Source organism: Podarcis vaucheri, assembly GCF_965113315.1.
Source record: "Podarcis vaucheri genome assembly, chromosome: 3".
Taxonomy (NCBI): Eukaryota; Metazoa; Chordata; class Lepidosauria; order Squamata; family Lacertidae; genus Podarcis; species Podarcis vaucheri.
The window spans coordinates 54,250,390-54,264,222 of record NC_138761.1 but is presented as its reverse complement, the minus strand read 5'-3'; the positions used below and the strand labels follow the sequence as shown (position 1 = coordinate 54,264,222).

The 13,833-nt window shown below is 38.7% G+C and overlaps 1 protein-coding gene across 2 annotated transcripts in view; it reads left to right on the top strand.

The window, feature by feature from the left end:
- The window catches only part of PACRG (parkin coregulated), a 233,009-nt gene that overhangs the window by 35,045 nt on the left and 184,131 nt on the right, over nt 1-13,833 (top strand). For both annotated transcript variants that reach the window (XM_082215353.1, XM_082215352.1), the window contains exon 2: nt 2,278-2,412. In XM_082215353.1, the coding sequence (XP_082071479.1) occupies nt 2,278-2,412 (135 nt within the window). The remainder of the gene's footprint in view (nt 1-2,277; nt 2,413-13,833) is intronic.

Below are 13,833 nucleotides of genomic sequence, written 5' to 3'. Positions count from 1 at the left end.
TGACCATAAGATGCACCTAGTTTTTAGAGGAGGAAAACAGGAAAAGAATATTCTGAACAAAACAGTGGATGTACCTCAACTGCTTCCAGTACTACAACATAACAGTTCCGTTCTCTTTTTCCTTGCATGTCCTAAAACTGTAGTAATCAGTGCTGCTTTCGCTAAGTTTTCTTCAGTTTATCTCCAGAAATTGATACCCATTTTAACTTTTTTCACCTTTCCTCAAATTAACAAAAAAAGACCATAGTTGATCTAGTAGCCCAAGTAACTGAAGGCTATGAAAATCAATTTTATTTAAGTCCCCTTCTTGAATCACATACTTCTCCATGACAAATGTTCAGATGATATGTTTGATTCCAAAGGAGCAAATACAGAGCTTGAATAATAAAATGCTTGTCGGAGTACCTCTGGAGTACATTAACACTAATTGTCAACCTATAAAATGTGTTATAAATGAGCATTAAGCTTTACTTTCTAGAGTTTCTTTTCCAGAGACATTATATGGAAATGTCACTTGTAATTAAGAAACAATTATTTTAATCTTCTGTTACAACAGTGAAGAATTGACATGTGGTTTGCTTATTATAAATTGCTTTCAATATCTTGTTTTCAGATCTATTATTTTTAGGGGGGTTTATGCCTTTCACTAGATGAGTGGATCCATGTAATGTTGCAAGGTTACCATAATTTCTTGGAAATTTTAGATGCAAAATAAATTCTGATAATCAAGTTTTCCTAGTTCCTTTCCTTTATCTGATGAATGATTAATGTTAAAAAGTAGAACATGCTTCATAACAGGAAGCTTCAATATATATATTTTTAAGAATGTATAATTTTGCCCATTCCCCTTAGCACATATTTAGCACTTAATTTGTTTATGTCAAGTATAATATCATTTTGTTCATCATCATCATCATCATGATCATTATTATTAGTGGTAGTAGTAGTAGCAGTACCAGTAGTAGTAAAAAAGTGTGCAGACACTCCCTTGCAGACCTGCTGGTTGACTGAGATTACCCAGAGAGACCCTACTGGTAGTACTGCATGATCCTTAAATATGTCTTGTGCCATCTGGCATAGAGCTTTCAGTGTGATAGTACCTGCCATGGGGAAATGGAATACTCTCCCTTAGGAATAAGTCACACTCTGACAATTTTGTGTTTCATCTATGAAGTCTTTGAATTCTGATATTAGTCTCATATATAATTAAGAAACAATTATTTTAATCTTCTGTTACAACAGTGAAGAATTGACATGTGGTTTGCTTATTATAAATTGCTTTTATAATATATATATAACTGATTACTGTGGAAAATCAGGAACTGTATTCTTATACTGGTTATTTTTATACTCTTATTATATATTTCATGTTTTAACCATGTTTATAATGCTTTGACATGCTTTGACATGCTTTGACATTTCTTTGACATTTCTAAATATTAAGCAGCACATAGATACTTTAAAGTAAATAAAAATGAATAACCTGTTATGGGGGGGGGATCAAGTTACTCACAAGATTTACTCACAAGATTACTCACAAGATTTTTGAACCATGTGAATACAGTCTTGTGATTCAAGAAGCTGTAAAGCTTTACTCGCTTTACTCAGCCAGTAAAGCGAGATGAGCACCACAACCCCAGAGTCATCCGCAACTGGACCTAATGGTCAGGGGTCCTTTTACCTCTACCCTGGAATTATATATTGTACTCAGTACTTTTTTTAAAAAAATGTTTAGGGTTACTCTCATTTACCTACTCATATTGAAATACTGCCCCTTAATGAGGCCAAACTTAGATTCACAAAATGTTTAGGGGTATGCGTACCCCTGTGTACCCCCAGAAAAAAGCACTGTCTGTACTACCAACTCCCAATGTATAATTTACCTCCTCTCTTAGTACCAATTCCCAATGGGTATATCACCTCCAATGTGTGCTAAATTTTATGAACATTTATTCACAGATTTTGCATCTGATGGTTAACATTTTCATTTTAAGTCTGTTTTAAGACTGCTCATGAAGTGAAATGCCACTGCAAACAAAATCATATATATTCATTTGAAAACCACGTTGTGTTTCCTATACCCGCTAATTCTCCATCAAGAAAAACCCTGGGACAAATATTCCATAGAAAACACTGACAGTGAATGTTTGACACTGGTGACGTGTGGCACTCTGATTTCTTAGCCAATTTGGTTAAATCTCTAATTTAATCACAAATGTATTTCTTGATACAGACAAATTTTGTGTGATGGGTTTTTAATTTAATTTGTTTTTTTAGGTGAAAGGTCCCCCAGCGGCAGGAGCATTTAAAGAAAGACCAACAAAGCCTACAGCATTTCGCAAGTTTTATGAGCGAGGTGACTTCCCAATCGCCCTTGAGCACGATACAAGAGGAAACAAAATAGCCTGGAAGGTAAGTCAGGGCGCAGCTGTGACAGCCAGCTGCGCTTATTGAAGTGACATCTCTCATTGCCAAAAAAACGTTGGCTTATAAGTAAATAAAGTGGAGTAATTTCTTAGCAAATAGAAGATGGTGGGAGAGCAGTTAGAGAGTGGCCTCCTGAGTCAGCCATCTACCTTGGCTAACAATTAAATTATATGCTGCAAAAAAGGAAAATGACAGAGTTGCTTTGCCTTAGAGAATTGTCTCCTGCTCAATTCATCTCTATTTTTATGAGGACCTGGCAACCCAGCCTATTTCAGGCAGTCCATCAAATGATGGAAGTGGCTGGATACAGTGAGCAGCAGCCATTTATCTCCCCCCAAATTTCACCTTCCTGCAGGACAGTTCCAAATGGAAGCTTTAATTACCTAAATGGATAGGTCAAGATTGCCTGCTCCCTTGAAATGCAGAGCAGAATACAAACGAAGGCAGATTCTCATTCCACGGCTGCACTCCCAGTCTGCAGCATATGTCAGACAGCGTAATCGCTGTCATACGTGCCCCTGTTAGAGGCTGACCTCCACTGCTGAAACCATTATGGTTCCGACATCTCTGACAAAAGGTTAATTGGCTTCAAAATAAATGTATTGCCTAATGACTTCATTCTAATGCAGCAGTGTTTCTCTCTAAAAGGCTTGGTGATGTTATTTGTAAAACTTGCCAATCTTTTAAGTAACTAGAGCAGGCTTTTAAATTTAATTTGAAAAATGAATGCTGATCTTTAACCTGCTCTTTCTATTTAATTATTTTGGTTATCAAAGAATGACTTTCCTTTTATGTATGTATGTGTGTGTTGGGGTGACTGTGTGTGTCTCTGTATGCAATTTATTGGGCTGGGTTCAGATTTTTCTGGAAACAGAATAAAGGATAACCAAAAAATTGGGCATTCTTTGAATGAGGGAGAAAAGACCTATTGGATGTTTATGTGGGTCCTGTTGAAAATGACCTTAATTTAAGCTGCTGTTGTTTTGTTAATAAAAACAAAAACAGATATGACTAGTAGGGTCACTGAGTGAATAATATTTATTATTTATGAAATGACTAAACAATTATGTACAAAACATATCAAACAATTAGATCCTACCTGCAAGTTTTTAATATAATTTAATGGATGCATTTGGCTCCATTTTTAGATGGGCACAACTAATGATCTAACAGAAAATTGAATTTCTGCATGACATTAGTAACAGTAACAACAGAAAAAAGCGTATTTACTTTCATGGTGGTAACATGCCATCCATTTTATAAGAATAGTCATGTAGTAGATCGTTGAAGATATAACTGAGAATTGTAATGCATGCTTTCTTGTATGATTGCATGTTACTGGTTATATAAAGTTTTATATGAATATTTATATGACACTGTCAATTTATGCTTAATTGGTTGTATCCAGTGATGGCTTAAATGAGCAGAAACATTTTCCAATGAAGGCAGAGCCACCATTAGATACATCCAATATGTTTTATTTTTTCTTAAGGCTTATGATCAATACAATAATACATTTGATTTGAATGAATACACAAAGGAAAGGGAATGCAGGGGAGAAGTGGAGAGAAACAGGAATACAAGTATGAAAACAGTTTAACTAAAGTAGATAAGATTTAAGATTTTTTAAAGTATTATTTTAAAGGGGGGAGCAAGGAGATGTACAGAACAATAAGAAATAATGGGTTTCTTCAGTATATTTAGTCACTGTTTGACAGTGATATTATGTTACCTTGTCCTAGGCTGCAAATGCCAGCAAAAGGTAATAAAGTGGGAAGCACCATGTACAAGCTACCGTTTGATCCTATGGCGGGCCCAGGATCCCTTGACATCATCTGATGAGCTTCTAGCTCCTTTGCATAATTTATCCATGCATGTGACAGAGATTAAGGCTTTAACTAATGTGCTGCAATTCTCAGGGGGGAATATCCAGCACAAGGTGGGAGTGGAGAACCGAGAGCAGCAAGCCTCCTCTATTTTGAAGGCCTTACAGGCCTGCATTCCAAGATGGCAAGCCTGAAGGGAGAAGCTGCAGGAATAATCTTTGTTTGGTGAAGGTGAGACAAGGAGTAGAGAGAGGGCACTCTACTACTTTTGTCTGAGAGGTGCTTGCTCTCCTGAAGAGATATCTGTTAAGAGTATGCCCTGGTTCCTCTGTCTAGAAGCAAAATTTGCCTTAGGGCCATCCTTGTGAAATTCTTGTGTTCCCCTTATGAAGGAGGATTTGCTGAGCTGGGTGTAATAGAAGAGTTATCTTGGGGGGCACTTAATGATATAATTAGGATTTCCCCTGATTAGCATAATAGGCACAAATAGCTCTCACTGGAGCATGAAGAATGAATGGCACAGGAAAGAAATTTGACCTTACATTCAGTTCGCTGTTTTTTCTTTGGCGACCACTTATAGCCAAGTAAGATTGTCTTCCGTGAAAATGGTCTTAACATTGAGTCCATAAGTGACTGTGGAGGCCAATTCTGGATCCACACGTCCTTCCACAGTGGGAACATAGGTTTTTGGGTGGGAGTTGATCATGGTGAGGGTTTGTCAAACATGCCTTCCTCTTCGCATGTTTCTCCTTTGTGCCCTGAGTCCACAACACCTCTGGTAAAGGCTGTCCCCAATTGGAGCATTCGCAGGCCAGTGTTTCCCAGTCATCAGTGCTTATACTACATTTTTTTAGATTGGCCTGGAGAGTATATTTAAACCTCTTTTCTTGTCTACCAGTATCTTTTGTCTGAGTCACAAGAGAAGGCTTAAGACATTTAGACACCTGTCAGCTGCAGAGGACTGTTTGCTAACTCCCAATCTACTTTGGGCACATCTAGACTGAAGAGTGAGATAGCAGAGACTTCGCTTATGTGATGCACCTGTTTCAGGGTGTGCTTTGTGTGTATGTTAACAGGTTTACCTGCTCCTCTGTTGCCTTCCCTGGCTGGCTGCAGGGCTGTGAGGGAATTTCTAGGACAGCATTCTTTCTCCCGCGCTCTTTCCCTTGTCACTGTGGAGCAACACAACGAGGAGAGCTGTGTTATCCACATGACCACATTTTCTGTTCATTCCGTTGTTGATGTGCAATGCAGTGAGGAGAGTTGTGTTATTAGACTGGACAATTTGTTTCCTGGTGCTGGGTTTTTATTTCTGTTGCTTTCTAACACAGTTCCCTTCTACAAGCCCTTGCTTTGTAGTGTGGCATGCTGTTGTTAATCATATGTGTATACAAACATATACCTGAAATGTGCAGTAAGGGAACAACAGTGGAAGGCAACTTTAGCTTCAGTGTGAGTCATTACTTTGGATTTTAAACTGCACTTTACCCAACAGCAAATTGTATTCAGAGTGCACTGGACCCCTCACTGACTTTACCAAAAACACATTTCAAGTGTGGACAAATGCTGCTACTGTGGCACATCTCCAACACCTTAAGTACACACGATGTGGTCCTGTCCAGTGGTAACTCTATTCTAGTCATATGCATTAATCTAGTTCTAGAGAATTTTTTTATTTTTGTGGATGTTAATGTAATGTTGAAAAATATTTCTGGTCTTTAAAAGAAAAAGAAAAAGAAAGATATTCTGGTCCTATGGGACCTCACTAAAGAGGAATGAAGTTGGATCCTATGGGCAGTGATGATAACAAGAGTACCCATGCACTGCTCTAGCCGATGGTCCACAAATTTACACAGCGGCTTCAATTTTCAGAGCAGGTCTCATGGGCAAAACAAGTTATGTGCATCTTGTTGCCCATTGTATAGCGGTTGGAGAATGTGTTAAGAGTGGCAGTATATGAGTGGGCAACTTTTCACAGGCAGCAGCGGGACAAGGTATTCTCTGACATTTCCCCTATCCCATCACCCTAGAATACTTTTAAAAAGCTTTTGAGCCATGCATAAATTTTCCTTGTACTTTAGTGTTCAAATAAAATGTAACTTCAAACTAGCAAAGTCTCATGAACTGAGGAGGCATTTTCTTGAATTCTCACTTCCACCTGCACCCCCCACCCCATTCAAGCTCCCTCACTCCAGGAAAACCCTCCAGAGCAGATTTTCAGGGGGCATAGCAAGAATCAATAAAAATAGTCTCCCCTCTCTCTTATGAGTGGAGTTTCACTCTCAGTAAATCTTGATCTAAGCTTTTGAGTTCCTTCATATTTTGGGAACATTGGTTTGTCTTTTGTGTGTGGGCATGAAGGTGGGAATATGTGCCTGATCAGTCATGGGTTCTGGAGGGTGCAAAGAGCAACAGAAAGTGTTTTTTTAAAAAAGGCAACAGCAACCACAAAGCTCCAAAACCAATATAAATTACAGAAATATAAATGCACATAACTTGTTTTGCCTGTGAGACCTGCTCTGAAAATGGAAGCTGCTGTGTAAATTTGTGGACCATCAGCTGGACCAGTGCATGGGTACATGTGTGCAGTGATCATCTAGGCACCATAGAGTGTCTGACATGATGTGTAGAGTTCTGTGTAAGAAGTTGGATAAGCGGCATTTGCACAAACACATTTATTTGTAGAAGTTAGTCTTACGAAATGAAGGACTAGTGGGGTAGGTGGGGGGAAAATGATACTACGTTTGCCACAAATATTTCAGGATTCACATAACTATGCCATATATCACCATTTTGTTATTGTCCTTTATTTTTTCATTCTGTTTTTATGTGATGCATTTCATGATTCATTTTGCACTTCGTAAGTCAGTGGTCCCCCGCCCACCTGCCATCTAGCTCTTGCAGTGATTTTTTTGTAAGAAGATGAACATTACTAATAGTGTGGCTACAAAAACCTTTTCATTCAAGGGTGGTAGGATGTTGAGTGGCTCTGAGGAAAGACTACAAACCATCAAATATCCCTCCCTTCTTAACTTTATGTTTTTGCTGATCAGTGGGACATTTTATAGAGTTGAAAGGCGGTGGGGTTCTCTCCCTCACCCTTTGGCTGTAAATACAGCCAAAGGGCATGCTCTTCCATTTAGTTCAAAGTAAAATGCTTCTAATCAATTCTTTTTTACTTTTGTAAGTGCTTTTGTATGTGTTGATCAATTTTTGAAAATCACTATCTATTGATTCTTATAACTTTCCACTGTTGTTCAATTATTTATGAACCCTGTTTCCAATATAAAATAACTTGAAAGCTCCTGAAATGAATATTTAGTTGAACAAAAACAAGAGTCTTGTGCCCCCTTAAAAGCTAACTGATTTTATTCTAATGTGGTTTCCCCCGCACAATATGAATTAGCTATTAATTAATTTGGTTTTAGATAAATTATGTTGTTTCCCTTGCAAATTTCCACATAATGTCATAATTGAACACGAATATATATAGAAAGTTAACGTCTGTTTTCCAGTGTTCTCATAACTTCTCCTGTGGTGTATTTGGTTTAACCCTTTAGGTTATAGTCACTTACCTGGAGTTAGCCCCAGTAAACAGATCTGAGTTTAGGATATTGCAACCAAAGTCTGCTATCCTATAACCACTTGCCCAGGAGTAAACCCCATTGAACTCAATTAGACTTACACATGAGTAGAGATTTATAGTGCTGGAAGTGAATTCCCCCCAAAATGGTGTTGAAAGGCTAACAGATCAGAAGTCTTTTGAAAAAGGAAAGAAATGAAGCAGTGCACTTACTCAGCAGCAGTATTTTCTTACCTCTTCAGATATAATAAAAACAGGCTGTGATCCACAGGAACAGAGATACAGTACAAGACTTGTAATGCAACAGGAAAGGAAATGCTAGAATAAATACAGTTTCTTCACCGTGGAACACAATGTATCATTTCCTCTGCCTTTAGCTGATGCTTCCTCGGAGCTGCTGCCTCAGAGATGCTGCCTTGTGTAAGCAAACACACATAAGCAGATTTGAAAAGAGTGTGCTTGATAGTGTCAGTCCATGCAAACAAAATTCTCTGCAGTTGCTCTATGAACAATTGTTGCAACGTCCTGGTGTTTCTTTGCTGTATCTTTTTTTCTTTCACGCATACCAAAATTACTTTAGCACATAAACTGGCTAGTTCCCTGACTTCTGTAATTTGTATTGTAAAATCAATTTATTTTATTTTTTGTCTTGCAAAATCAAACGACAGTGATTCAGTGCAGATGAATTATCAATCCACTCTTGAATAAGATAACCAAGGGCCAAATTTAGATTTTATTTATCTATATTATTTGACAAGATGTATATATACTGCTTAATCAACAAAAACAATTAAGCAGTTTTCATATAAATATAAAATATTCTATAAAAATTCTAATGAAATCAAAGTTTAAAAACAAATTGGCAAATAAATAAATGAAGCAAATCAGCAAATATGCACAATAAAGATACACGTTAAAAGTGCATGTTGCAATTATATGTGGATAAGAGTGCATCATTTTATTTTATTTTTTTAATGTATAATGAATGTAGGAAGGCCCCATTTGTAGGCTTGACTTTAGCTGTTAAAACCCTTAATTGCTTCAGTTCCTGGAAATATTATCTTTTCCCATATATAATATTAAGGTCAATAGATAAAGCATTCATAGTTTTTATCTTCCTGAGATGATGGTGGCGATTCTCTGAGTGGATGTTTCATTACATGTCCCAGCAATTTTGTTATACAATGGAAGAGGGAACAATCCATCAAACTGAATATTTCTGACATAACTGAAAAAATTCTATAATATCTATAGAATTCAGAGTAATTAGGGAAGTTTTTAATGACTGTTTTAATTATTTTTAATTTTTTGTTGGAAGCCACCCAGAGTCGCTGGGGAAGCCCAACCATAATATATTGTTGTTGTTATTATTGTTGTTATTGTTGTTGTTATTGTTGTTGTTATTGTTGTTGTTGTTATCATTATTATTATTATTATTATTATTATTATTATTATTATTATTTTATGCTTGGCACTAATGATCACAGGAGGGTTTTAAAAAATAAAAAATAACTATTCATCACATCACCATCATTTTTGCTCACAGAACTTTCTCTTCTTCTGTAGGGATGAATGTGATCCATGATATGATATGGGTTGTCTTTGCCCATTTCTTCACTGGCAGGAAGTTATCTCTTTTAGAGAATGCACCTTGGGGCTGAAACAACCCCTCAAGTTCTGTTTCCTGCCAGCTCCACTGCATGTTGCATTGCAGACACGGCAAAAGAGGCAGGAATGCCATATTGGAAAGGATTTCGCCCCTATTTGTTATTCCTTATCTGTTTATTCCTGGCTTTCCTTCCGCTACTCCTGCTGGCTTTTCACTCTCCCCTTTCTTCCTCTTGGCATCCAATTTTTCTTGGCTTTTAGTTTGGGGCTTTGGAAGGCCCACCGGCTTTTGGATGTTCTAAGTGGAGGGGAACGCCTTGGAAAGGAAGTCAGAAAGATGGAAAGGGCCTCTTTTTGGGAAGCAGAGCTGTTTTTGGAGATGGATCTCTTTAGTCTCATCGGGAAAATGATTGGGAACTCAGGCTGCCCATGCAGGGGGACCTGTTTCCTGAATCCAGCAGCCAGTCACCCTGGCTGGGGAGGTTTGGGGGACCTAAAAAGTTGGCTCCAGTGCTCCCAGAAATCTGGTAAGCCATAAAAGGGAGGAAGGGGGACTGCTCATGTCTCCCCTTCCCCCCTGGGATGCTCCCATTTCCCTCTGGGTGGCTCGTCTGACTGGGAGAGGCCCTGGGTCTACCTGTACCCCTCCCTGCTTGCCCCAGGCCCATCAGGAGCCCTTCAACAGGGGCAGCACAGGGGGAAGACCTCAAGGAAGTATGCATAGTTGCAACACGCTGTTCGTTCTTTCCCATTCTTTCATATTTATAATTCAAAACACTGAATGAAATGTCTTTCCTACCTCCTTAAGTAAAGTACCATAGTGACACATGCATTGATTTAACAGTTGAATAATTTGTTTCTCCTAAAGACCAAAGGATGTTGCCTAGGAAATGCCTATATTTCTTTTTCTTTTAATAATGGACTCTGTTAAAAGTTGACTTCTGGCTGGTAGGAGTGTGTATGTGTGTGTGTGTGTGTGTGTGTGTGTGTGTGTGTATGTATATGTATATGTATATGTATATGTATATGTATATGTATATATGGCCTGTAAAGGGAAGTGGATAGTTTACCTGACTTTTGTAGTGAACAGCAACAATTTCTCAATTATTAATTCTTCTGTATTCATCAATACATAACTAGGATTGTAGAGAAATTGCAGTGTTTTAGAAGCCAATTCTGTGGTTTTGTTTCTTGTTTACAGAATTCAAATCTATCCTCTTATCTGATGCAAATTGTCATTTCTTGAAACTGCACAGAGTGGAAACCTCCTGTATCAGAAATAGCTTTAATTTAAATTTGTTAAATGACCTCTGAAAAATAGATGATTTTTTTCTTCTGCTGAATGGGCTGGTGCTCTCTGCCTGTATAATTTATGTGAGAAATTAGTGCAAATGGTTCACTTTTATGGAGCTGTGCTGCTTGTAGCAAGCCTGCAGAAACAATTTCCCCCCAAGCCTCCATCTGTTCTTCAAACCGGGGCATATGCCATCTCATCGAGCTTGAAAGTCAACTGATTTATAACTCCTGAAAAGTGCATAGATTGAAAAGAAAGGTCGGCTGCTGCTCTGTGACAATGATTTGTTAGGCACTTGGATAAAGACAATTCACATTACTATGGACCCAAGGGGAAACATGCAGTGTTATAAGCTTCAAAATGTGGTAGATTGGCAGCCAGGAGGAAAACAAATGGCCCCTCCTCTTTCAGTTAAAACAGCTACCTCTTCTCCAAAAAGGAAGAATGCCTGGCAGGTAACTGGTAGCATTGGGGCGACATCTTGTTACCGCAGTGTGCTTCAGACCTGATAGCCTTTTCTCCCCCAGCTACAAAGGCTGCCATCTACAAGTGTCTGAGCTTGTTGCACTCTAATCTTTAAACCGCACACGGAAGCATCAGTCTTGAAAGAGCTGCTTGCTGCTTGTCAGGAAGTAAATTTCTCTTCAGTGCTACCTATGGAGCTTTGATAAATTTTTCGATTCTGCCTTGGAGGTGAATCCAAAGACCTGTCCCAATTAGAAACATAATGAATGGCTTGGTCTCTGTCCTATCAGCAATCATCCCCCTTCCTTTTACTCAAGGGCTACAAAGAAAGAAAGCAGTTTGGCAGGTAGCAAACCAAATGAAATTGACAATGTGACCATCAGGAAAATCAATGTGTGTTTGATGTTTTCATTTGCGCTGGTGCAAAACTGTCTATTCTGATGTGACACTATTAGCGGAAGAATGACTTCCCAGATCACTTTAATCTCATACTGCTTATATTTTTTAATCACCCTATGCTCTCCTGGTGTTCATACATACAACAGATTTTAATCAGCCACATTGTGTCTCTTCTAAAGGCATGTAGGAGAAATGTGATACCATAACTGCTTCTATATTGTTGCAGTCTACAGTCATAGTGTTGTATTATACAACAGTAGATATCCAGACCCTATTCTCTTGGGCAATGATAATTTCCAAATGCTCTTTTAAGTGTAGCTTAGTAAAGAAGAAACTGGGCAGGTATGTTGACTTCAAATGAATACATTCACTTAGATACAATACTATCTTTATTATTGGGCAGGGTTGGCCCTTCCACACAAGATCATGGCCGGGTAGAGATGAAGGAAGAAATTGGTGTCTAAATAGTGTAGCAAGCCTTTTTAAAGTGGCAGGGGCACCATTTGGGCTGTGCTTCAGACAGCAAAATGTTTTGTGCCAGCACTGCTACCAGGCAACCCGAAGTGCAGTAGTTTTTAGGAGACAGCATCATCATTTAGCCTCTCGAGAGTCTTAGTCTGTGTTGTCCTGATGTTGGAGTGGTCCCCCAGGATTATGTGTTAAATTCATTTTCGTGGATACCAGGGAAAAGCATGGAAAGGCTGTTGTCCCTCGTTCTTCTCACCCCCCCCCCGAGTTCATAAAACAATGACTGTAGCATCCTACTTTGCACTTTCAGACTTGTGAAAGCACAATTAGCAAGAGAATCCATTATCACTGACTAGGCCACATTGATTCTCACCATTTCATGGCAACTTTTCTTTTGCCTATCCTTGAACTCTTCATCATTCATATAGGACATTTGGACTGGCACTTTATTGCTGGAATTACAGCTGCTGATGCATTTGACCAGGGTTGAGAGTGTAAGCAGGTGCCATAGTATGTACAAGACTACATAATTAGTGCTGGCAGTGCATCTTTAAATTAATGCTGTAAGTACCACAGAGTTTGCCGCTGCTGTTGCTTGAGAGAGACAGAGTCAAACTACCTCTGTCTTCATGAGCAAGATGGGATTAGAATCCCTCTTTAGAAAGGGAGTCTGGCCCATATTCCCCCAGTCAGAAAATGAAATATTCACTGTTTTATTCTCAGCCTGAGAACAAGGCCGAAAGGGATAGCAATGGTTTGCTTCCCACTGTTGTGGCAAAGTGAAGGGCTTTACTACAGACATTATAGCTACATTAAACTACTGCTGTTCAAAAAGATAAGTGCAATTCACCTCTGGTTTCCTAGGAATGTACAAAAAAACGTTGATTGGTGCATTGCTTCCTTGCTGTGAAGCAATTTGCTGGGCAGGCATCAGAATGTAAGCACTGCCTTGCTGAATCACACCAAGGGTCCATCATTCTGTTTCCAACGTGGACCATTCAAATGTTTCTCAGAAGCTCACAATTACAACATAAAGGCAATAGACACCCTCCTTGGTTTTGTCCCCAGCTTCTGGTACTTACAAGTATACTGCCTCTGAGCATGGAGGTTTCAGCTTGTAATCATAGTCTGATTCTTGTATAAAATATTCCAGCTGCCAGTTACCATCCCATTTTGCAACTTAATTATGCTCCGAGTGCAGAAGCATGCATGTGTGTGTGCGTGCGCGTGTGCACACACACACGCACACACATGCACATTTGTTTCCCAAATTGGTGAGGTTCACTTGTCCACAATGAGAAACTGAGCCTTTAGTGTCATCACCCTGTGGTGCAATAGGTCCGTGTGTCTGGCTGTTAACCAGAACATTGGTGGTGCAATGTTCTGTGGGCAGTTACTTCATTGCAGGGTGTTGAATTAGATGACCCTCAGGGTCCCTTCCACCTCTACAATTCTGTGATTCTACAACCTGTGGAACACCCTGACAGTAGAGACTCTGCAGATGCCTTCCATGTCAAATTTTAAAATGAAAACTTTTCTGTTCCTCCTATTCATGCAATTAGCAGCACATCCCCCACAATGGTCTACTGATGTTTGAGGTTTGTTTTTAATTATTTTGCTTTTAACCTGTTTTTAATTTTTTATGATTTGACTGTATGGTTTTGTGGTTTTATATTGTTGTAATATTTGCTATTAGTATGTCAGATTCTTTATGTGATGTTAAACATAGCATAACGTTACTGCAGTATTACAAAGAAAACAAC